At 42.5% G+C, this 24,759-nt stretch overlaps 1 protein-coding gene across 5 annotated transcripts in view; it reads left to right on the forward strand.

The window, feature by feature from the left end:
• Positions 1 to 22,899, forward strand: part of polk (polymerase (DNA directed) kappa) — a 117,107-nt gene extending 94,208 nt beyond the window's left edge. For 4 of the 5 annotated variants that reach the window (XM_085990572.1, XM_085990582.1, XM_085990595.1 and 1 more), the window contains 6 exons: positions 3,616 to 3,648; positions 15,645 to 15,741; positions 15,940 to 16,111; positions 17,379 to 18,578; positions 20,799 to 20,850; positions 22,218 to 22,899. In XM_085990572.1, the coding sequence (XP_085846698.1) occupies positions 3,616 to 3,648; positions 15,645 to 15,741; positions 15,940 to 16,111; positions 17,379 to 18,578; positions 20,799 to 20,850; positions 22,218 to 22,302 (1,639 nt within the window). In that variant the 3' untranslated portion in view covers positions 22,303 to 22,899. Of the gene's footprint in view, positions 1 to 3,615; positions 3,649 to 15,644; positions 15,742 to 15,939; positions 16,112 to 17,378; positions 18,579 to 18,669; positions 18,802 to 20,798; positions 20,851 to 22,217 lie in introns of all 5 variants that reach the window. The other variant, XR_015078717.1, reaches the window with a different exon arrangement.
• Positions 22,900 to 24,759: the final 1,860 nt, after the last annotated feature.

The following is a 24,759-nucleotide window of genomic DNA, read 5'->3' on the forward strand; positions in this document are numbered from 1 at the left end:
TTTGGGCCTGATCCTTTTGCATTAACAGTGTGCTTTTTACATATTTAACTGATGTAAGATATTTCCAAAATGATCCAATCAATTGCAACTTTACTTAAGGGGGTGGAGAAGTATACATTTTATTTTGGACTCTTAAAAACATTCAGCTAAACATAACCCTTCCCAGGCTCGGATCAGACATAAGCACACAGAGAATGAAAATCAAAATATTGGCTAAAATTGATCAAAATATCACCTCAAAAGTAAATTAAAATATAATGGGGAGTGGAACTTGGAGCCTGGGAGTGGTAGGGAGTAGGGCCTGGAGTCAGAGAGATGAAGTATGCATGCCCAATCTGTGCAGTGCTGTGTGACCGCCTGACTGAGCTGCAGAGCATCATGGCCAGCTTCAGAGCCCTCTGCAACGGAGACTCATTTGGTTGAAATTCTAAGGTCAGCCATTGATTCTTTAATAAATGCTATGACTGGACTCCTGAGACACTGAGTTCTAATATACAGCAGTCTGTCTTGTTGGGGAATCAGATTGATATAGCCATAATGCAAGGCTTCAATAACCTCATTGCTCAGTGGTGTTCTCTCACAGGTCTCTGACCATGCAAAGTAAGTGTCCAGAACCAGGGGAATGGCATCAACTGGGACAGATGATGGAGATGTCTCTCAGGATGACACCACATGTAACGCCCAGGCAATGCCACTCAATACAGTAACTACCGATCTGTCACTATAGCATGCAAGCCCAGGCAGCCACTGCGTCAATCCCTATGGTGCCTGTAGTTGACCCCACACATGAAGGTACTGTGTCATCTCCATCCCTAGAGGTAGACGCTGATGCACAGCAGTCATCCACCTAACGACTACCACTGGGGTTAACACTTAAAAAGAGCACACTGTTAGGAAATAGAAAACACACCCCATACAGTAAAGTGAAGCACTGAGGGAAAAGACATACTGAACACCCCTGCAGCACACACTGTAATAAGGGTTCATAAAGGTTATGATATCTGATAGTGGGATATGTTCTGATTGTTCTTTTCATCATAAGCATATTACAATTGCAAATAGTTACACAAAAAAGAGCAATGACCTAACTGAATAGAAGATCTGGAGCTTCAAATACATTATGAGAATTTCCCTTCATTTGCATTAAAATAGAGGCCTTAATGAAGCTATTGCACAACTGGTGCACAGGCTCCAAATGCTTTAGATACTTCTAGGTCAGGTTATTATGCACATTGTGTATTGCGTGCTTAGAAGGCCTGAAACCTATGTGAATTTGGCACACAATATCGCATTATCGGCCCATTGACTGCAAGTGTTACCTCATCTTGGGTTTCAAATCTAGCTCACCTGTTCTGAAATGTAGCTCATTTAATGTCTTACATGAATGGATTGACCAAAGATTTGCATTTCTATTGTTCGTTATACCTACACTTTCCATATCACTTTCCATACCTCGGGAGCCTACTGTCAACAAGGGCAGACGTCGACGACGAAGTCCCACTCCGCCTTCAGTGTGCCAGTGCAGCCTTCGGTCGCCTGAGGAAGAGAGTGTTTGAAGACCAGGACCTCAAACCCGGCACTAAGCTCATGGTCTACAGGGCAGCAGTGATACCCGCCCTGCTGTATGCCTCAGAGACATGGACCATGTACAGCAGGCACCTCAAAGCACTGGAGAGGTACCACCAATGCTGCCTCCGCAAGATCCTGCAAATCCATTGGCAGGATAGGCGCACCAATGTCCGTGTTCTTGCTCAGGCCAACATCCCCAGCATCAAAGCTTTGACTACGCTCAATCAGCTCCGATGGACGGGTCACATTGTCCGCATGCCCGATACAAGACTCCCAAAACAAGCGCTCTACTCGGAGCTCTGGCACGGCAAGAGAGCCCCAGGTGGCCAGAGGAAACGCTTCCTTCAAGGACACCCTCAAAGCCTCCTTGAAAAAGTGTAACATCCCTACCGACACCTGGGAATCCCTGGCCCAAGACCGCACAAAGTGGAGGAGAAGCATCCGGGAAGGCACCGAACACCTCGAGTCTCTTCGCCGGGAGCAAGTGGAAGTCAAGCGCAAGGAGCGCACGTCAACCCAAGTACCCCACCCACCCGTCCCTTCAACCACCGTCTGCCCCACCTGTGACAGAGACTGTGGGTCCCGCATTGGACTCATCCGTCACCTGAGAACTCATTTTTAATGTGGAAGCAAGTCATCCTCGGTTCCGAGGGACTGCCTAAGAAGAAGAAGGATACCTACTCTTTCATTCAAAAAATGAACATATTACAAAATATAAAAGGAAAACCTGCAAATGCTGGACGTGTGAAATAAAAAACAAAAAATGCTGGAAATACACAACAGATCAATCAGCATCTGTGAAGAAAAGAAGCAGGTTATGAAATTTACAGTGCATTCTTCAAAAAAAACCTCATCTATATTTGTTACATTTTAGTCGATATATAGTCAGTGTATTTTCCAATACATTTTACTTAAGGATTTTGATCACATGAATAACATTAATACTTATACTAACAAGAGTATAACATGAGGATGAATCATATATCAAAAAATACTACACTGGATGACTTGTATAGTGCCTAATTATATACAGTGCTGAAGGAGCAATCTGGACTCAGAGGGTGAGATAACAATCACTCTGGTCCTCTATCAGCAAATTGTCCAAACCATTAGCAGGGAAATGGGATTGCGCTTCTGTGATTCACCATTTGACAATTTCTCAGTCACCACCAAGGCATGGAGTGAGGTGCCGAGCGAAGGCCAGCTACTTCCTCAAAGGAAGAAGAAGAAAATCAGAGGGCGTGTCACTCCAGGCTGTTCAAGTGTACTTCTTTGTGGCCTGGTAAAGAGCAGTGTAGGCCAATTGGAGGGGTTGGGGGAGTGGGGTGGCATTAGGACCTCTCTCTATGTTTAAAATATTTAATTTATTGTAATTTCAACACATTTCAAAAATGTGATTTAAAAAAAAATTATTTGATATTTTACAGTGTTTTTGGGGTGCTCTCCATTCATATATTTGACCGTTCTATCTGTCAAGTGTATGAAGGGAGATTCCCTTCTCCTATTGGCTCCCCATGGCCCACGTGATCCCAGGGCTGCTTGTGAAGTGCATGCGCCTCTGGGATACGTGGGCCCTGCGCATTTCCAGTTGGAGAGGCCCAGGATCGGAAGTATACGCACCTCGGGAGCCCTCAGGTAAGTCCATAGATTTTTTCCAGATCGGAGGCCTCCGCACGCAGGAAGCCTCCGATCGGAAAATATGGGCCATTAATTTGTTAAACAAAACTGAAGAAAACAAGGAAAAGCTGCTCTGGGTAGGAAGTCTTAGCCTTGTCATTACCAGTCTCTATTAACCAGCCTTTCACCTTGATCTCGAAGAAATTGTAATTTAATTGGCAGTAGAGTTCAAGTCTAAGATAAGCACATGAATGAAAAAGAATGAATTTACTGACCCTTTAAAGGTTAGATGCTGATCAATGCAAAAATAGCTCCCATTGCTATTTGATAGTTCAAGCTTTAGTGTTTTTTTTAAATAACTCCAAATATTGGCTTTACACATTTAGACAAAATAAGATTGTTTTCAATGCCTTTCCTTGTTTATTGTAGAGATGGTGATCGGAAGAGTATGAGCACAGAAAGGTGAGTCCTTTACAGTACTTCACAGGACAGCTGCTTTGCACACCTGTGTTGCGCATAATGGCTCCTGTTGCTAGGCACCCTAGACTCTTTGCCAAGACCTGTTACATGAAAACCTGGATCACAACAACTACTTGCATTTATATAGTGGCCAATGCACTTCACAGAGAAGAAGCAGATACTGAGCAGTAGTACAAGTAGGGGAAGATGACCATGTTTGGAGTGGTCTGCACAGAGTGGTCTTAAACGGACTGCACTTAAAACAGAGGGTAAAAGTTGGGAATTGGGAGAGAGTGGGAATTCGGTGCAGAGGGGGCCAGAGGCGCTGCTTTTTGCCTCCAATACTTGTAGTGCTTTGTGTTACAGGTAAATATTGAATGAATCTACCTATAACTTAAACTGGATCAAGTAATTAGTTAAAAAAAACTAAACTATACGCTAAGTTAATTAAATACAAAAACTTTAATTAATTAAATAAATAAAACAAGGTTATATAGGGATGGTAGTGCAGGTGGTGTGCCGCAACTGCAGCTTGTGGGAGTTTGTGGAGAGCAATGCGATCCTGGATGACCACGTCAGCAGTAAGTGTCTGCATCACGAGGAACTTCAGCTCAGAGTTGTTGAGCTGGAGTCTGAGGTGCAGACATTGCAGGGCATCAGGGTGGGGGGAGAGTTACGTGGACAATTTGATCCGGGAGGCAGTCACACCCCTTAGGTAAGGTAGTGGTACAGGCCTGGTTAGTGGTCAGGGACAGTAGGGTGTGACTGTGACTCAGGCAGGTAAGAGGACCCCAGGTGCAGTGCAGTGACCCCAGGTGGAGCCTCGGCCTTTGCCCTTATCCAACAGGTACAAGGTTCTTGTTGCCTGCGTGGATGAGGACAAAGTCTGCAAGGTGGATGAGCAAACTGACCATGGCACCGTGGTACAGGAGGCCATTCAACTGGGGAAGTGAAAAGGAATGTTGTAGTGATAGGGGACAGTGTAGTCAGAGGGATAGATACTGTTCTCTGCAGCCGTGACCGGGAGTTTCAAAGGCTGTGTTGCCTGCCTGGTGCCGGGGTTAAGGATATCTCTTCATGGCTGGAGAAGAACTTGGAGTGGGAGGGGGAGGATCCAGTTGTTGTGGCCCACGTAGGAACCAACGACATAGGTAGAACTAGGAATGAGGTTTTGCTGAGAGAGTTTGAGGAGCTAGGGTCTAAATTAAAATGCAGAACCTCAAATTAAAAATCTCTGGATTGTTACCTGGGCCACGTGCAAATTGATGCAGGGTCAAGCAGATTAGAAGATTAAATGCGTGGGTGAAAGAGTGGTGTGGGAGGCAGACGTTTCAATTCATGGGTGCACTGGCACCAGTACTGGGGAAAGAGAGCTGTTCCGTTGGGATGGGCTCCACTTAAACCAAGCTGGGACCAGTGTGCTGGTGAATCAAATAAATAGGGGGGTAGATAGGGTTTAAACTAATGAAAGGGGTGGGTGGATTCAGGAAAGGGTAAATTCAAAAGCAGGAAGAGAAATGGCTGTAGAGCAGAGTAGTGATTTGGGTAAAAATAAGCAGAGTGGGTTAGGAACATAAGAACATAAGAACATAAGAAATAGGAGCAGGAGTAGGCCAATCGGCCCCTCGAGCCTGCTCCGCCATTCAATAAGATCATGGCTGATCTGATCCTAACCGCCAATCCACTATCACAGAACCATCTCCTGAATCTAACAGAATTAGACACACGAAATAGGAGCAGGATCAGACTACACGGCCCCTGGGCCCGCTCCGCTACCCACAGGGCCATGACCGATCCGAACCTAGACTCATGTCCAAATTCCTGCGCGCTCCCCGTAACCCTTAATTCCCTTTACTTCTAGGAAACTGTCTATTTCTGTTTTAAATTTATGTAATGATGTAGCTTCTACAGCTTTTTGGGGCAGCATATTCCATGGACCTACCACCCTCTGAGTGAAGTAGTTCCTCCTCATCTCAGTTTTGAAAGAGCAGCCCCTTATTCTAAGACTATGCCCCCTAGTTCTAGTTTCACCCATCATCGGGAACATCTTCCCCGCATCCACCCGATCCGACCCCTTCACAATCTTATATGTTTCAATAAGATCGCCTCTCATTCTTCTGAACTCCAATGAGTAGAGTCCCAATCTACTCAACCTCTCCTCATATGTCCATCCCCTCATCCCCGGGATTAACCGAGTGAACCTTCTTTGTACTGACTCGAGAGCAAGTATGTCCTTTCTTAAGTATGGACACCAAAACTGTACGCAGTATTCCAGGTGCGGCCTCACCAATACCTTGTACAACTGAAGCAATACCTCCCTATTTTTATATTCTATCCCCCTAGCAATGAAAGCCAACATTCCATTGGCCTTCTTAATCACTTGCTGCACCTGCATACTAACCTTTTGAGTTTCGTGCACCAGGACCCCCAGATCCCTTTGTACTTCAGTACTTTCCAGTTTCTTGCCATTAAGATAATAACTTGCTCTACGATTTTTCCTGCCAAAGTGCATAACCTCACACTTTCCAGTATTGTATTCCATCTGCCAAATCTCTGCCCACTTACTTAGCCTGTCGATGTCCCCTTGCAGGTTTTTTATGTCCTCCTCACTCACTACTTTCCCTCCCATCTTAGTATCATCTGCAAACTTTGATATGTTACACTCGGTCCCCTCCTCCAAATCGTTAATATAGATTGTAAAGAGCTGGGGACCCAGCACTGACCCCTGCGGAACACCACTAGTTACTGATTGCCAGTCTGAGAATGAACCATTTATCCCAACTCTCTGCCTTCTGTTAGATAGCCAATCCTCTATCCATGCCAGAATATTACCCCCAATCCCGTGATTTTTTATCTTAAGCAATAATCTTTTGTGTGGCACCTTGTCAAATGCCTTTTGGAAGTCTAAATACACTACGTCCACTGGTTCCCCTTTATCCACCCTATACGTTACTTCCTCAAAGAACTCCAGCAAATTTGTCAAACATGACTTCCCCTTCATAAAACCATGCTGACTTTGCCCTATTAAATTATGATTATCCAAATGTCCTGTTACTGTCTCCTTAATAATGGACTCCAAAATTTTACCTACCACAGATGTTAGGCTAACCGGTCTATAGTTTCCAGCCTTCTGTCTACTGCCCTTTTTAAATAAGGGTGTTACATTAGCAGTTTTCCAGTCTGCCGGGACCTTTGCCGAGTCCAGGGAGTTTTGGAAAATTATTACCAATGCACCCACAATCCCTACCGCCACTTCCCTCAAGACCCTAGGATGTAAGCCATCAGGTCCAGGTGATTTATCCGCCTTGAGTCCCATTATTTTACCGAGTACCACTTCCTTAGTGATTTTGATCGTGTTTAGCTCCTCCCCCCCTTTAGCCCCCTGTTTGTCCAGTGTTGGGATATTCTTAGTGTCTTCTACTATAAAGACTGATGTAAAATATTCATTCAGTGTTTTTGCCATCTCCATATTTCTCACCATTAATTTCCCGGTCTCATCCTCTAAGGGACCAACATTTACTTTGGCCACCCTTTTTCTTTTTATATAACTATAAAAACTCTTACTATCTGTTTTTATATTTTTTGCTAATTTACTTTCATAATCTATCTTCCCTTTCTTAATCAATCTTTTTGTTATTTTTTGCTGTCTTTTAAAATTTTCCCAATCCTCTATCCTCCCACTAGATTTGGCTACCTTATATGCCCTTGTTTTTAGTCGAATACTATCCTTAATTTCTTTACTTAGCCACGGATGGCTGTCTTTTCTTTTACACCCTTTTCTTCTCAGTGGAATATATATTTTTTGGAAGTTGTAAAATAACTCCTTGAATGTACACCACTGATCATGTATCGTCTTACCCTTTAATCTATTTTCCCAATCCACTCTACTCAATTCCGCTCTCATACCTTCATAGTCTCCTTTATTCAAGCTTAGCACGCTTGTTTGAGATCCAACCTTCTCACCCTCTAATTGAATATGGAATTCAACCATGTTATGGTCACTCATTCCAAGGGGATCCTTTACTAGGACATTTTTAATTAATCCCGTCTCGTTACACAGGACCAGATCTAAGGTTGCTTGCCCCCTGGTCGGTTCAGTTACATACTGCTCAAGAAACCCATCCCTAATACACTCAATGAACTCATCCTCAAGGCTGCTCTGCCCAATTTGATTTGTCCAATTAATATGATAGTTGAAATCCCCCATAATTATAGATGTTCCCTTATTACAAGCCTCAACTATTTCCTGATTGATACTCCGTCCAACAGAATTGCCACTGTTCGGAGGCCTATAGACTACGCCCACTATTGTTTTTTTCCCCTTATTATTCCTTACCTCCACCCAAACTGTTTCATTATCCTGATCTTTTGACCCAATATCATTTCTCTGTATTACAGTGATTCCTTCCTTTATTAACATAGCCACCCCACCACCCCTTCCTTCCTGCCTGTCCTTCCTGATCGTTAAATAACCTGGTATGTTTAATTCCCAGGCATTGTCACCCTGCAGCCATGTTTCTGTAATGGCCACAAGATCATACCCATATGTAGTTATTTGTGCCATTAACTCATCTATTTTGTTACGAATGCTACGTGCATTCAGATAGAGAACTTTCAAAGATGTTTTGTGACACTTAGTTCCTGCTTTTGCCATTCTTATTACTTTACCTTTTACTCCATACCTTCTGCCCCTTCCTGACACGCTCTGGTTTTTAATTTCCCCACTGCTACCCAAGTCTATTACCTTCTCTGTTGTCATTTTTATTATTTGCTCTCTAGGAACCTCCCCCCCACTAGTTAGTTTAAAGCCCTCTCTACAGCCCTAGTTATATGATCCGCCAGGACTCTAGTCCCAGCACTGGCCAAGTGAAGCCCGTCCCAACGGAACAGCTCCCTCCTGCCCCAGTACTGGTGCCAGTGTCCCAGGAAGCAAAACCCATTTCTCCCACACCAGTCTTTGAGCCACGCATTTAACTCTCTAATTTTATTTGACCTAGCCAAATTCGCTCGTGGCTCAGGTAAACCCTTGTGGTTCTGCTTTTTAATTTGGCCCCTAGCTGCTCAAACTCCCTCAGCAGAACCTCCTTCCTTGTCCTATCTATGTCGTTGGTACCAACATGGACCACGACAACTGGATCCTCCCCCTCCCACTCCAAGTTTCTCTCCAGTCCAGAGGAGATGTCCTTAACCCTGGCACCGGGCAGGCAACACAGCCTTCGGGACTCTCGCTCTCGGCTGCAAAGAACTCTATCTATCCCCCTAACGATACTATCCCCTACCACTACAACATTTCTTTTAACTCCCCCCACTTGAATGGCCCCCTGCTCCACGGTGCTGTGGCCAGGTTGCTCATCCTCCCTGCAGTCCCTGCTCCTGTCCCCACAGGGAGTAAGAGCCTCGAACCTGTTGGACAAGTGCAAGGGCTGCGGCTCCTCCAGCACTACCTCCTGGATCCCCGTACCTGCCTCACTTCTAGTCACACCATCCTGACCCTGGCCACGGACTACATCTGAATTAATTAATCTAATTGGTGTGACTACCTCGTGATACACAGAGTCCAGGTAACTCTCCCCCTCCCTGATGTGTCTCAGTGTTTGAAGCTCGGTCTCCAGCTCTTCAACACGGAGCCGGAGTTCCTCGAGCAGCCAACACTTACTGCAAATGTGATCACCGTGAGCATCAATGGTGTTCACCAGCTCCCACATATTGCAGCAGCAACACATCGCCTGATCTCCCATTCTATGTAATTAAATTTATTAATATTATTCTTAAATATCCTCTGCCCCGATTCTAGATGGTGTATATCACACCTTAGAAACTATAAACCAAAGAGATTTAAGCTTAAAAGGGAGAAATACTCACCAACCAATCACTTGGGCCAGAGAGCTTAACAAAGGTACTGTAATAGGGCATCAGTGACTAAGGTGACATCGGGGAAAAATAGAAAAAAGTTAAAGTTAAAGCTAAAGGCACTATAATGCGCAAAGCACTTGTAACAAAATAGATGAATTAAGAGCATAGGTAGAAATAAATGGATTTGATTTAATAGCCATTACGGAGATGTGGTTGTAGAGTGACCAAGGTTGGGAATTAAATATTCCAGGATACTTGACTTTTAGAAGAGATAAGGAGAATGGAAAAGGAGGGGGGTGGTAACCCTGATAATAAAGGATAGGATAAAGTCAGTAGAGAGAAAGGATCTTAGCTCGGAAAAACAAGATGTAAAATCACTTTGGTGGAGCTAAGAAACAACAAGGGGCAGAAAACACTGGTGGGAGTAGTTTATAGGCCCCCTAACAGTAGTTGTAGTGTCGGGCACAGTATTAATCAGGAAATTAGAAGTGCATGTATCAAGGGTAATGCAGTAATCATGGGGGTCTTTAATTTTCATATAGACTGGGCAAACCAAATTTGCAGTAAAAGTGCAGAGGATGAGTTCCTGGAATGCATTCTAGTTAGTTTTCTAGATCAGTATGTCAAGGAACCAACTAGGGGAACAGGCTATTTTAGATCTAGTATTGTGCAATGAGACGGGGTTAATTAATAACCTTGTAATAAAGGAGCCTCTGGGGTACAGTGCTCATAATATGATAGAATTTTATATTGAGTTTGAAAGTGATTTAGTTAAATTCGAAATGAGGATCTTAATCTGAACAAAGCAAACTACAGGAAACTTTTGTTTAACCAGAGGTTAAATGTCCGGAAAGCTCTATCTACCGGCAAAATTCAGGAGCCGTTTCCTATAAGTTTTTTTACTTCTCGTTGCTTTTTTTTTCCCAGTCAGGCTCTGCAAGGTCTAGCTGAAGCTGTTGCTTAGCTACAGAGATGCTTTTAAGCTGCGGCCGACTGTTTTGAAGCTGTTGCTAAGCAACAGGGTTTGTTGATTCATACGGAGCTCAAAAGCTCCGTATGTTTTAACATTAGCGCTGGTTTGTACGGCAGTTTTGATGGTACGGCACCAGCTCGGTCCTGTCAGTGCCGGATATCAGAAAGTTTCCTGTACATAGGTATGAGAGAGGCAAGTTGGCTAAGGTTGGGTTGGGAAACTAGATTAAAGATATGACAATGGCAAACAATTAAAGAAATAATTCTTAATTCACAACAAATATACATTCCTTTAAGGCACAAAAACCCCACAGGAAAAGTGGTCCAACTGTGGCTAACAAGAGAAGTTAAAGATAGTATTAGATTAAAGGAAGAGGCTTATAACGTTGCCAAAAAGAGTAGTAAGCCTGAGGATTGGGAGGATTTTAGAATTCAGCAGAGGACCAAGAAATTAATAAAGGGTGAGAAAATAGAATATGAGAGTAAACTAGCAAGAGACATAAAAACAGATTGTAAAAGCTTCTTTAGGTATATAAAAAGGAAGAGATTCATAAAAGTAAATGTGGGTCCCTTACAGGCAGAGACAGGAGAAATTATAATGGGGAATAAGGAAACGGCAGAACATTCAACAAATGCTTCGTATCTCTCTTCACGGAAGAAGACACAAAAAACATTCTGGAAACAGTAGGGAACCAAGGGTCTAGTGAGAATGAGGAACTGAAAGAAATTAGTATTAGTGAAGAAATAGTACTGCAGAAATTAATGGAACTAAAAGCCGACAAATCCCCAGGACCTGATGGCCTACATCCTAGGGTTTTAAAAGAGGTGGCTACAGAAATAGTGGATGCATTGGTTTTTATTTTCCAGAATTCCCTAGATTCTAGAACGGTCCCTGCGGATTAGAATGTAGCAAATGTAACCCCACTATTCAAGAAAGGAGGGAGAAGAGAAAACGGAGAACTATAGACCAGTTAGCCTGACATCAGTAGTAGGGAAAATGCTAGAATCTATTATTAGGGACGTGGTAACAGGACACTTAGAAAATCATAATATGATTGGGCAGAATCAACATGGATTTATGAAAGGGAAATCGTGTTTGACAAAACTAAGAGAGTTTTTTTAGGTTGTAACTAGCAGGGTAGCTAACGGGAAACCACTGGATGTAGTGCATTTGATTTTCAGAAAGAATTCGGTAAGGTGCCACACAAGCTGTTATTACACAAAATTAGGGCTCATGGAATTCGGAGTAATATATTAGCATGGATTGAAGATTGGTTAATGGATAGAAAACAGAGAGTAGGAATAAACGGGTTATTTTCGATTTGGCAGGCAGTAACTAGTGGGGTACCGCAAGGATCAGTGCTTGGGCCTCAGCTATTAACAATCTATATCAATGACTTAGATGAGGGGACAGAGTGTAATGTATCCAAGTTTGCTGACGATGGAAAGTAAGTTGTGAGGAGGATGCAAAAAGGCTGCATATGGATATAGACAGGTTACGTGAGTGGGCAAGAACATGGCAGATCGAATATAATGTGGAGTAATGTGAAGTTATCATGTTGGTAGGAAAAATAGAAAAGCAGAATATATTTTTAAATGATGAGAGACTGGGAAATGTTGGTATTCAAAGGGACCTGGGTGTCCTTGTACATGATTCACAGAAAGTAAACATGCAGGTACGGCAAGCAATTAGGAAAGCAAATGGTATGTTAGCCTTTATTACAAAAGGATTGGAGTATAAGAGCAATAAAGTCTTACTGCAATTATATAGGGCCTTGGTGAGACCACACCTGGAGTACTGTGTACAGTCTTGGTCTCCTTACTTAAGGAATCATAGAATCATAGAAAGTTACAGCACGGAAGGAGGCCATTTCGGCCCATCGTGTCTGCGCCGGCCAACAAAGAGCTATCCAGCCTAATCCCACTTCCCAGCTCTTGGTCCGTAGCCCTGCAGGTTAGAGCATCCCAAGTGCACATCCAAGTACTTTTTAAATGTGGTTAGGGTTCCTGCCTCTACCACCCTTTCAGGCAGTGAGTTCCAGACCCCCACAACCCTCTGGGTGAAGAAATTTCCCCTCAAATCCCCTCTAAACCTTCCCCCAATTACGTTAAATCTGTGCCCCCTGGTTTTTGACCCCTCTGCTAAGGGAAATAGGTCCTTTCTATCCACTTTATGCCCCTCATAATTTTATACACCTCAATAAGGTCTCCCCTCAGCCTCCTCTGTTCCGAGGAAAACAGACCCAGCCTATCCAGCCTTTCCTCATAGCTAAGGTTCTCTACTCCCGGCAACATCCTTGTAAATCTCCTCTGTACCCTCTCTAGTGCAACCACATCTTTCCTGTGATGTGGTGACCAGAACTGCACGCAGTACTCTAGCTGAGGCCTAACTAGTGTTTTATACAGTTGAAGCATAACCCCCCCTGCTCTTGTATTCTGTGCCAAGGCTAATAAAGGCAAGCATTCTATATGCCTTCCTAACCACCTTATCTACCTGGCCTGCTACATTCGGGGATCTGTGGACATGCACTCCAAGGTCCCTTTGTTCCTCTACACTACTCAGTGTCCTACCATTTAATGTGTATTCCTTTCCTTGTTAGCCCTCCCCAAATGCATTACCTCACACTTCTCCGGATTGAATTCCATTTGCCACTGTTCTGCCCACCTGACCAATTTATTGATATCTTCCTGCAGTCTACAGCTTCCTTCTTCAGTATCAACCACACAGCCGATATTAGTATCATCTGCAAACTTCTTAATCATACCCCCTATATTCAAGTCTAGATCATTGATATATACCACAAAAAGCAAGGGACCTAGTACTAAGCCCTGCGGAACCCCACTGGAAATGGCCTTACAGTCACAAAAACACCCATCAACCATTACCTTCTGCTTCCTGTCTCCGAGCCAGTTTTGAATCCAACTTGACACTTTGCCCTGGATCCCGTGGGCTTTTAACTTCGTGACCAGTCTGCCATGTGGAACCTTATCAAAAGCTTTGCTAAAGTCCATATACACTACATCAAATGCACTACCCTCATCTACCCTCCTTGTTACCTCCTCAAAAAATTCAATCAAGTTTGTCAGACACGACCTTCCCTTAACAAATCCGTGCTGACTATCCTTGATTAATCCGTGTCTTTCTAAATGAAGATTTATCCTGTCCTTCAGAATTCTTTCCAATAATTTTCCCACCACTGAGGTTAGGCTGACTGGCCTGTAATTACTCGGTCTATCCTTTTCTCCCTTTTTAAGCAAGGGTACCACATTAGCCATCCTCCAGTCCTCCGGCACCACACCTGAAGTCAGAGAGGATTGAAAAATGATGGTCAGGGCCTCTGCTATTTCCTCTTTTGCTTCGCTTAACAGCCTGGGATACATTTCATCCAGGCCTGGGGATATACTTGCCTTAGACGGAGTGCAACGAAGGTTCACCAGACTAATTCCTGGGATGGGGATTGACCTATGAGGAGAGATTGATGAGACTGGGCCTATATTCCCTAGAATTTAGAAGAATGAGAGGCGATCTCATTGAAACATATAAAATTCTTACAGGGCCTGACAGGGTAGATGCTGGGAGGATGTTTCCCCTGGCTGGGGAGTCTAGAACTAGGGGTCACAGTCTCAGAATAAGGACTGAGATGAGGAGAAATTTATTTACTCAAAGGTTTGTGAATCTTTGGAATTCTCTACCCCAGAGGGCTGTGGCTGCTCAGTCGTTGAGTATATTCAAGATTGAGATCGATAGATTTTTGGATATTAAAGGAATCAAGGAACATGGGGATAGTGCGGGAAGGTGGAGTTGAGGTAGAACATCAGCCATGGCGAAGCAGGCTTGAAGGGCCGAGTGGCCTACTCCTATTTCTTATGCTCTTATGAGAGGTTTTGAGGTGGCCTTAAAAGGCAGGGTGAGAACTAACAAGGCATAGAATTTAGAAAGCGAACTCCAAAGAGTTGGACTGAGATGGTTGAAGGCTTTGCAACCAATAGTGCAGCAGAGGGAGGCGGATGCCATCATGAGGGGCACTAGCTGGGATATAGGGCTGGAAGAGATTGAGGAAGTAGGGCCATGTAGGAATTTGTAAATGAAGATAAATATTTTGAATTTAGTGCTTTGGGGATGAAGAGCCACTGGTGGAGGACAAGGAACTGGTTGATGGGCAGATGGGACAGTACAGCGGGCGACAGAGTTTTGGATGAGTTGGACCTTGTGTAGATTGGAGCTTGGGAGACCAGCAAGAAAAGCCTTGAAGAAAGCAGTTTCAGTGGCAGGGGAGGTGAGGTAAGGTTGGAAGTGGGCAATGTTGAAGAAGTGGATTAAGTGGGCTTGGCATTGGTTATGACTTGAAGTTTACAACTCAGCTCAGGGATGAACAAGACACTTGGGTAGTGTACTTTTATTGAGCTGGGTAGGACAGAATTGTGAGCAAAGGTACAGAGATTTTCATGGGTACTGGCTGGGATTGCTTCGGTTTTGCCCATGTTTGGTTGGAAGAAATTCTGGCTTTTCCAGGACTTAATGTTGATTAAGTAGCCAGACACTGCAGTGAACTTTGGAGAACAGGTGCTAAAAGACGGTGGAGTGGTCGAATGTCAAGGAGACATTAAGGAGGAGACAGAGGATTGATTAATCACAATAAAATAGGATGGTTTAGATAACTGTCCTGGATGGCGTCAGTGTTGGACTGAAGGATTTGAACAATCTTGTGGCAGAGATGTGCATGGAGCTGTGTGGTGAAATTCATGCAAGGATCTTCAAGAAGAAAGCAAAGTGGTTGTTGTAGTAGACCATGGAGGATCAAAGGTTTGCTTTTTGAGGAGTTTTTTTTTTTATAAAGGCAGAGTTGAAAGGAAAGAGAACAGTTCCAGTGCAAAGCGCACCATTAATGGTGTCAGACGTGTGCAGAAACCCATCAGCACGCTTAACAGTTGCCAAACCAAATTAGGAAGACATTTACAGCAGTAGCGTTGCCATCAGCAATTAATGGAGTTCTTTAATGTGTAGCAGCACAATAGATTTTGTATTATATATTCTACAGATGTGTGTAAATTGTATTTTGAGAGATAATTTTTTAAAAGTCATCGTGTTAAGGCATCCAGTGTTATCAAGCTACAGTATCTCCATTCTGACTTTAGAAACCGTGTATGATGCAGTATTTATTTTTGAATTTTAGGACATTTGGTGAAATCAGTAAAGCAGCAGAGCAGTACAGCTTATGCCGTGATCTTTGTCATGATCTTGAGGAAGATCTCCACAAGGAAGGACTAAAGGTACAGCTTTGTCCTTTGTAGTTTTCTCTCTTTCTACTGACCAAAATGTATTTGAAGTTTTATCTTGTTAACACAATATAGTTTAAAAGGGCTATAGTGTAATTCACAAAAATAATGATACATAAAGTCTATGCTAATTGTGGGGAGGAGTTTCAAGGAATATTCAGTTTGTAAAGAGTTCTTCTTTTAAAATCTTAGGGAAAGACAGTTACTCTGAAATTGAAGAATGTAAACTTCGAAGTGAAGACAAGGGCCTGCACAGTTCCATCAGCGGTTTCCAAAGAAGAGGAGATTTTTGCTGTTGCCTATGAGTTACTAAAGACTGAGATTAACAGCGTGCATCCACGGCCACTGAGACTGAGACTTATGGGTAATGTGCAGTAGGAATTTGTGAATAAAGATGCACAGTATTAAATTAATATTTTAGTTCTATAACAACTCATCATTAATCCTGACAAGACTGACCTTTTGTACACTTTCCAGAGATGACAAAAGTAGACTGTCAACAGTATAAATCCCTTTGCCTTTTATATTGGGTACCATACAATTCCATGCATAAGTTGCTCCCCTATAATGAGAGGGTATAAAAATATGCAGGGAGTTGTGCATTGGCAATAAATGGGAGAAAAACATTAAAACAACCTGTCTGTAAATCCTACAGGGTGCACAGTTTTGCTGCATTAAAATGTCAAAGGGCCACAGTACAAATAAAAAGGAAAAACTTAAAATGCTGCAAATAAATACAGAAAATATTGGAAATATAAAACAGGTCAGTCAGCATCTGCAAAGAGAAAAGACATATTGGGTGAAACTCATCATCAAAACGCGAAGAGCACAACCAGAACAAGACAGGAAAGAGATAATAATAATGATGAGCAGGACAAAAGAAACAGAGCCTGCCATTTACCCAGTTCTGTTGTACTAATTGCAAAAACAGTATAGGCCACAGCAGGAAACCTGTGTGTGTCTCTTCGCTAAATGAATTCATGAAAAAGCAAGAAGGTTTGCTCTGTTTTTAAGAACCAAATTACATAAAAATGTTGTCTAGATGATAGCTCCTGTGAAGGGTGGAAGGAATAGCAGAACTCCTTTTGAATTTTTCTTTGTAGAAAACAATGAGGCCTCTATGACTTCGCAAACATAACTGAAAGGTAATGATAACCTAGTTTTTGAATTTTTAAAAACTTATTTGGCAAATTTTGTATTCTTTCACCCTTCTGTTGGGTCTTCTGATTCCATGAGTTATTCACTGATTGAGAGGGTGAGCAGCAGCCTTATTCTTGAGGCATCAGCTTCAGGGTGGTTTGATTTGGCTCCCTCACTGTTTTGTTCCCCGTCTGGAAGTGGTTGGTCTCTTGGAGGTTCCCAGACATCTTGGCTTGGATCTGGAACAAACGGTGAACCCAATATGCTGTGCCATCACACTGCAGTTGATATTTTATCAAATATATTCTATTTTATATACTTTGTAATCAGCACATAAGACATTTGTGAGCCTTTTATGTGCACCTAAAAGATCTTTTATCTTTGAACCTTTCTCTCTTTTGATTCCCATGGTGACCATTTAAATTTAGTGAACTGCCACTATTGTGCAAATTAATGGGTTATTATTTCTCCCTTGTGTTTCTCCTGTACAGGTGTGCGGGTGTCTGGCTTTGTCCATCAAGAGGAGAAAAAATCTCACCAGAAAAGCATCATCAAGTTTTTCCATACTGGACAATCTGAGAGCACCACTTGCACCCCTGAGTCTGACAGCATAAATGCCAAGAACCAAACAGAACTTCCAGAAACATCCAAAAGGGAAAGTTTCTTCAATAAAAAGCGGCAACAAAACAATCCGCAGTCCTTTTTTAACCAGGTTCTTGCAAACAAGCAACAAGAAAAGTGCAAACCTGCCGCAACTATCCCAGCAGGCACTGTGGATGAAATACAGCCCAAGGGCAGTGGCCTGACCCCAGAATTAAAGGTTACCAGTAATTGTCCAAGATGCTTCAAAAGGCAGGGCATACCAACTTTAGAGGAATTTAATGAGCAAATTGATGAGTGCCTATGTGTAACCACGTCTCCTCAAGTTACAGAGATATTAGACGAACCAAATATTTCAAAAACAAGTTATGTAAATATAAAGGAAACATTTGGCTTGGACAATGATTTGAAAAATAAAAAAATAATAAATCTAAAAAGTGATCAGTTAAATAATGAACAGAAAGGAATGAGATATAAGGAGAGGCCCTCAGAAATTTATCCAAACATTACAGTTGGAGAAGCTGAAAATAGCAGCTTTAATGAGGAATCTTCAGTCAAAAACAGCACATGCCCTATTGAGCAATCTGGTGACCAGACTCACCTTAAAGAGACACTTAAAGATCATATGCAACTCCCTAACAGTACAGCAAAAACCATGGAACGCAATAAGGATAAAAATATGTTGCAAGAGGAAATTTCAGACCACAGCAAATTGTTGTGCACTAAATTATCTGGTAAATCTACTAATACAACACAAGAAGAGAAGCGATTTGATCAACAAAACTCTAGTGCTAACATGTTAGATCCGCCCTCATTCGCACAACTTAACCAGTTAATACAGAGAACTCATTGTGTGCAGCAACAGTCAGACCAGGTAATGAGACATACCAGATCATCACAGGAAAGGCCCTCTTCCCAGCTAGAAGAACTGACTGGCCTGGTTTGTCCAATTTGCAACATTAAGCAAGAAACAACTGATCTGTCATTGTTCAACAGGCATGTTGATATCTGTCTAAATCAAGGGGTTATTATGGAGCTTACTGAAAGACCAGCACAGCCAGTTACCACAGACTGCATTTCAAATGGAATAGGTGAGCAATCATATTTCCAAGAGACCAGTTTTAGTATTGCTTGTTAATTTAGAGTGTTTTCAGAGGAGATTTATTCTCTCTCCTTCTAAAGGCGCCAACTCATGCTGGGATGTGGTGGCATCCAATAATCCAAATGGGCCATGGAGGGGATGGTGCGGGAAGCACAGCCAACCCAATCCTATCTTTAACTGACACCCACACATTTGTTCGTGCTCCAGCAGAGGTCAGTAGATAGGAGGCAGGATTGGTTGTCTTGGCTGTTCATCCCCCTCCCGGGGCACTAAGATCAATTATAATTCCCTTCACTGTGTTGATGGAGATCAACTAACTCAGCACAGATCAGGGATTGAAGCTGTTATATTTCTACTGTATGGCTCTGTACCGCACCAGGTGGTATGTTTATACACTTGTTCAGTAGGTTAGCATCAAATTGCAATAGCTGTCAAAGCTGAATCATTTTCATTGAGAACAAATGGTGGTAAAACAGAGCTGTAGTTTGTGCATTTGCATGCAGTTCTCAAAACGTTCCTGGTTCTGGGTGTGTTGTCAAAGTGAGCTACTAAGTGAAGTGGTTGACTTGAGGGAGGAAAAATAGTATGACCAGCCTATTGGGTTACTATTCAGCATTTCCTAGAGGCAGTAAGAACAACCTGGGTGCAAGTTGTCTGCTTCCTCCCTAGGGTGTTGGTTGATGCCCATTGTTTGTGTGGGGGCTGGGATAATTTTAAAATGTGCTGTGGGGGGTGAGGGGGAAGATGTGATAACTGTCTAGTGCCTCAGAAGGGCACATGTTGCATAAATTATACCTATTTGTCTCTAATCTATGGCATAATATTGAAAACTGAGAGAATGTGGATTTAGGTCAGTGACAGTAAAGAAATGAAGCTGGTTATAAATTACCTGAAGAGGCTAAAAAATGGTGAGGAAATATTTTTGCAGATCAGGGAACTTTGTAAAAATGGCAGTACTGTATAATAATAATGAGGCCTTTCGAACACCCAGCGATGTGCTTGTTGGGCCTAATGCTTGTTCCTAATACTCCTTGTGTGCTGTGGTGTTAAGATAGTACAGAGCTCCATAATAAGAGCAGCTTCTCAAAACTTTCTCCTGTGCTGTAGAATGGAAGGTATTTGCAAAGCAGTTTGAGCAGGAGGTAGTCAAGTAAGTTATCATTTCTGATGCCGTCTAAAAATTTTGTAAATATTTTTTTCTAAATGAGTGCAAGAATCCAAAGTCGGATGCTCAGGACTACCAGCAAATTTACTGCATGAAGTGATGCTTACCTCACTCCTTCACAATGAAAACTGAATTGTGGAATACTAAGTGGTGCAGTGGGTTAGCTCACTACCCTTTCACCTCGAGGCCTAGGTTCCAACCGAGTGCGCATTGATGGAATGAAAACTACTCTTTACTGTACCAGACTTTCACACTGTAAGGGTCCTCTATGAAATGAGTTTGAGCAGATTAATCGTTCCCGTGGATGTGGGCCCTTAGGGAAAAAACTACATGTGATTCAGCACACATCTGCACTAACTTGGAAATCTCAGTTAGAGAGATCATAAGGTTAGCTGGTGTGAGAAATTTACATTATTGCAGTGAAGATTGCTCTCCTGAGTTTTTATTTGTTTTACATTGCTTCAAGACTGGCCCAGCTTAGCAACTGGCAAAGAGGGTCTGGTGACCTAGTGGTTATGGTACTAGCATGAAATCTACTGGATTGTTGTAAAAAACCTAACTGGCTCACTTATGTCCTTTAGAGAAAGGTACCTGCCACCCTTATCTGGTCTGGCCTCCATGTGACTCCAGTCCCACAATGACTCTTAATGCTATCAGGGATAAGCAATAAATACTTTTAAGTGTTGCCCAAATCCCAAGAACAAATGAAAGCAAGATATAACAGCTTGAAAAACACAATTGATTGATTTTTCTTTTGGATGGAGCTCAGGGAACTTTACTGTGCTTCTTGTTATTCCTGACTTAGAGGTGTGTTTTGCTAATACTGGATCATAATGTAGCAAAGTATTACACTCCCTGCACTGATATCCCTTCAACTGCATGAGCACTAAAATTTCACCCCCCCCAAAAGAAAATCTTAACTAACTATTGTAAAAAATAATTTCTAGATAAGTGCAGTATTTGAATAGTACGTTGAGTAATTCATAGGAATTATTTAATCCGTGTGGGGATGAATAAGGTTAATGTGTATTTTTTGATTGATAGGTCTGTCAGGATTTGGAAAACAGTCTTCAAATTCAATTGTTCGAACAAAAAGGTGAGATAATCTAGGTTAATACAAAAGCAAATTACTATGGATGCTGGAAATCTGAAATTAAACAGAAAATGGTGGAAATACTGAGCAGGTAAGGCAGCATCTGTGGAGAGAAACAAAGTTAATGTTTCAGGTCGATGACCGATGAAAGGTCATTGACCTGTAATGTTAACTTTGTTTCTCTCACCACAGATCCTGCCTGACCTGCTCAGTATTTCCACCATTTTCTGTTTTTATTTTTAATCTAGGTTAATATTGCATCTGCCTTTACATTGCATTATTTATACATTTTAGTCATATTTACTGAACGAAAGGCTCAGCAGAATCTGTATTAATCCAACCCTGTGAGTTTGTTTTGAAATATTTTTGGAAGTGGGCTGAGTGTATTTTCTGTAGTTTTTATCCATGGAAAAGATGTGCGTTCTTTGCTAGTTTTTCACTACTTCCCTATGGGTCTTGTATTTTTTGGGACAACGAAAGTACTGCTTAAGTCAAATATTGTAATGAGTTACTTTCTTCATTTTCTGCTTCTGTCTGATTATCTCAAGAGCCTGAGATATATGATGGGGCAAAGTGATATTCACCACCTTTTGAAATGGATAGGAGAATTTGGTAAGAAGTCCATGTAGTGTCTGGTGCATAATAGTGAGGAAATAGTATTGTTAGTTGCAAATTTCAGGTCATCAGAGATGTGAGTATTCTTATGGAAACTGCCTTTTTTTCCTATGAATATGAGATTGAATGCTGGGAGGAAGCCTGAAAAGTGCCATGTGGGTCTTAGTTGGCAACAACACCAAAGATGAACTTGCCTGATTTGTAAAGGCTGGTAGCTGGGAAGACCCGTTTTTACAAAATCTGGCAAGTTTATCTTTGCTGATTAAGCGAGACCCATACATCACAAGTCAGTGGCACTAGCACAATATAAATCTGTTTTTTCTCTTGCTCTCTGGTCACTGGATGATGTGCAAGCCCCTGAGCTTAACTCTCTGTCAGCAAACATCTGATTTCATGCTTTACATCTACCTGAACATGGGCAAGGTTAGAAATTTGCTGTATGAAGAATTGTAGATACAGGCTCTTGCTGATCCATGCATTATGTGACACAAGTGCAGACTTGGCTGTTTTCTTTCCTCCACCTCCATCCTACACCAATCCCTGCCTGAGGGGATTATTCCTCTTCTAGTACTACTCTCAAACTAGATGCTAAGAAGAAAACATCAAGGGGTTCACTCTTCCATTCCATTCAACCGTGTACAGAAATCCTAACATAACATAAACATAACCTGTGTTTGAGGAGTCTGCTGCACTTAACTCTCACTGTTTTGTTTGTAAGTATATATTGAATATTTTCTTTTTTAAATTGCTTTCAGGACTGGATCCACAGCCCAGCAGCCAACAGCCAAGAAAGCGAGATGTAATAGTTCCACAAACACCATTGATAGATTTTTTAAATAAATGAGCTTAATAAAACAAATTGTTGATTTTATATCACATTGAATTGTCAGTGTTATAAAGCACAGTGTACAGTACATGTTATAAAGCACTTTTCTTTATATATTTAGTATATTCTACTCAACTGGTGATTTTTCTTTTATCAACTTGTTAAAGAATTCTAAGCCACATCTTTTAGATGTCAAGAGCAAGTTATAACTATTACTGGTAATATATAATTACATTTATGTACTGAATTTTATTAAATAAATATGAATCAATGAAATATTTTTTTTACTGGGAGCATATTTTTAAAATCAAAAACATAACTGGGGTACTTAGGAAATCATGTAAGATACAAAAATTGTAAAAGACTTGCTTTATTTTATAGTAATATATTTTTCAATCCTTTTAAGTTTGTGTAGGAAGATTACTGTTCATATATTTGTAATCTATTTATGGAAAGACATACAACTGTAAGCAGGTGTTGTGCTACTTTATATAAAAAATAAAGTATTTCTATTAGGGGAAACAGTACTTCTTGATTGACATGGTGGGATTTGGTTTTGTCCAATTTCACCAAAATATATTTATCAGCATTAAAAATCTGCATTGCCTGGATCTGTTTGAATGCTGTTTATCTCTTATATTTGTCACCTAATCAAATTTTTAATAATATTTACATGCAGTCATTTATTGTAAAACATTTATTTGTATACAGTAAGTGCTGTACAGCACTGATGCAAGCTTGTTTTATAAATTGGATTATTTGTATAATTAGTGCAGGTATGTGCATTAATAACTGGTCATATCAATCTTTAGACTTCTGGGACTTGATTGGCAGAAGAATGGCTTCAAAAAATGTTTGAAGGCCCAATCCGAAGCCAATTTTGTTTAATATAGATTGCATCTCCAAATTAGATAGTAGACCCAGGAGGTATTTACTTAATGTAAATAAAGTACTTTAAACATAAGGGCCTAGAAATTCAGTAGCATTCGCCAGCCATTAACGCCTTAAGAGGGGTAGATTTCCAGCGCTAGGCACTTAGCGCCCGGGCGCAGTCCGAACTGCGCCTACGCCCAACTTCAGTTGACATTTAGCGCCGGCGCAAAGTGTTTGTGCCCGCTCAGCTGCGCGCGCAGCTTATGACGTCATTTCGTCGTGCAACGCTGTTTGTGCGCCCCAAACCGGAAATTCAGTGGCGCCCGCCCAATGTGGGCGTGGCGCTGTTAAGAACTGTGAACTGGAACGCAGCAGAGGCCCTGCGGGCCTCGGGGAGCGCTAATTAAAGGGCACTTAGACTGAACTATAAAGGCCAGCCATTTTGCTGCCATGACTTTAGTGCTTTGGATTTCTGGACAGAGACCAAGGAACAGACCTTACTGATTTGGGACAACATAGGAGAGGTATTTTTGGCTTCTGGCCAGAGCTTGGAAATTAGACTCATTGTGATTTCACTGTTTGCAAGTTTATTATGGGGGCTGCATGGGGTTCCAACCCTCAGTTCCAGCATTATGTGCGAAGGGCTCGCAGACGCTGTGTGAGAGGGCCAGCCATGCCTAGACGCAGAGGGGCCATCAGGCGTCGGCAACGTAGGCCTTACCCACTCAGGGAATACCGGCAGCAGGTGTCCTATCTCACCATGACTGCCGCGCATTGTGTTAAGAGGCTGTGCTTCAGAAGGGAGGTGGTTGCAGAGATCTGCCAGCTGCTTCACAGAGATCTGCGTCCACAGCTGATGTGCAGGACGTCTCTGTCGGTGGAAGTGAAGGTCACGGTGGCTCTGAACTTTTATGCAAGCGGCTCCTTCCAAGCCGCTGCTGGGGACATAGCGAACATCTCCCAGTTCGCCGTGCATCGCTGCATCCGGCAGGTCACCGATGCCCTTTTCGCAAGGAGACACCAATTCATCTCCTTCCCCATGACCCTATAGAGGCAGGAGCAGCGTGCAGTCGGATTTGCCAGGATCGCCGACTTCCCCATGGTGCAGGGCGCCACTGACTGCACGCACGTGGCTATGCGGGCACCTATCGACAATGCCAAGGATTACCGCAACCGGAAGGGCTACCATTCCCTCAATGTACAGCTGGTGTGTGACCACAGGCAGCGCATCCTAGCTGTCAATGCCCGCTTTCCAGGAAGCAGCCACGATGCATTTATCCTGCGCCAGACTACTGTGGCTGACATGTTCCAGGCACAGCCTCCACCAAGGGGATGGCTTATTGGGGACAAGGGCTACCCTTTGTGTACATGGCTCATGACCCCGCTCCGCGCGCCCAGGACCCCTGCGGAGGAGGCATACAACGAAAGCCATCAAGCCACAAGGAACATCATAGAGCAAACGATTGGCGTCCTCAAGCAACGGTTCCGCTGCCTGGATCGTTCCGGCGGATCTCTACAGTATTCGCCGGATAGAGTCTCCCAGTTCGTCGTCGTTTGCTGTATGCTGCACAACCTGGTTATCCGCAGGACTCAGGCAC

Source organism: Somniosus microcephalus, chromosome 1 (genome assembly GCF_052327205.1).
Source record: "Somniosus microcephalus isolate GS21.2 chromosome 1, FLI_Smic_1.0, whole genome shotgun sequence".
Taxonomy (NCBI): domain Eukaryota; kingdom Metazoa; phylum Chordata; class Chondrichthyes; order Squaliformes; family Somniosidae; genus Somniosus; species Somniosus microcephalus.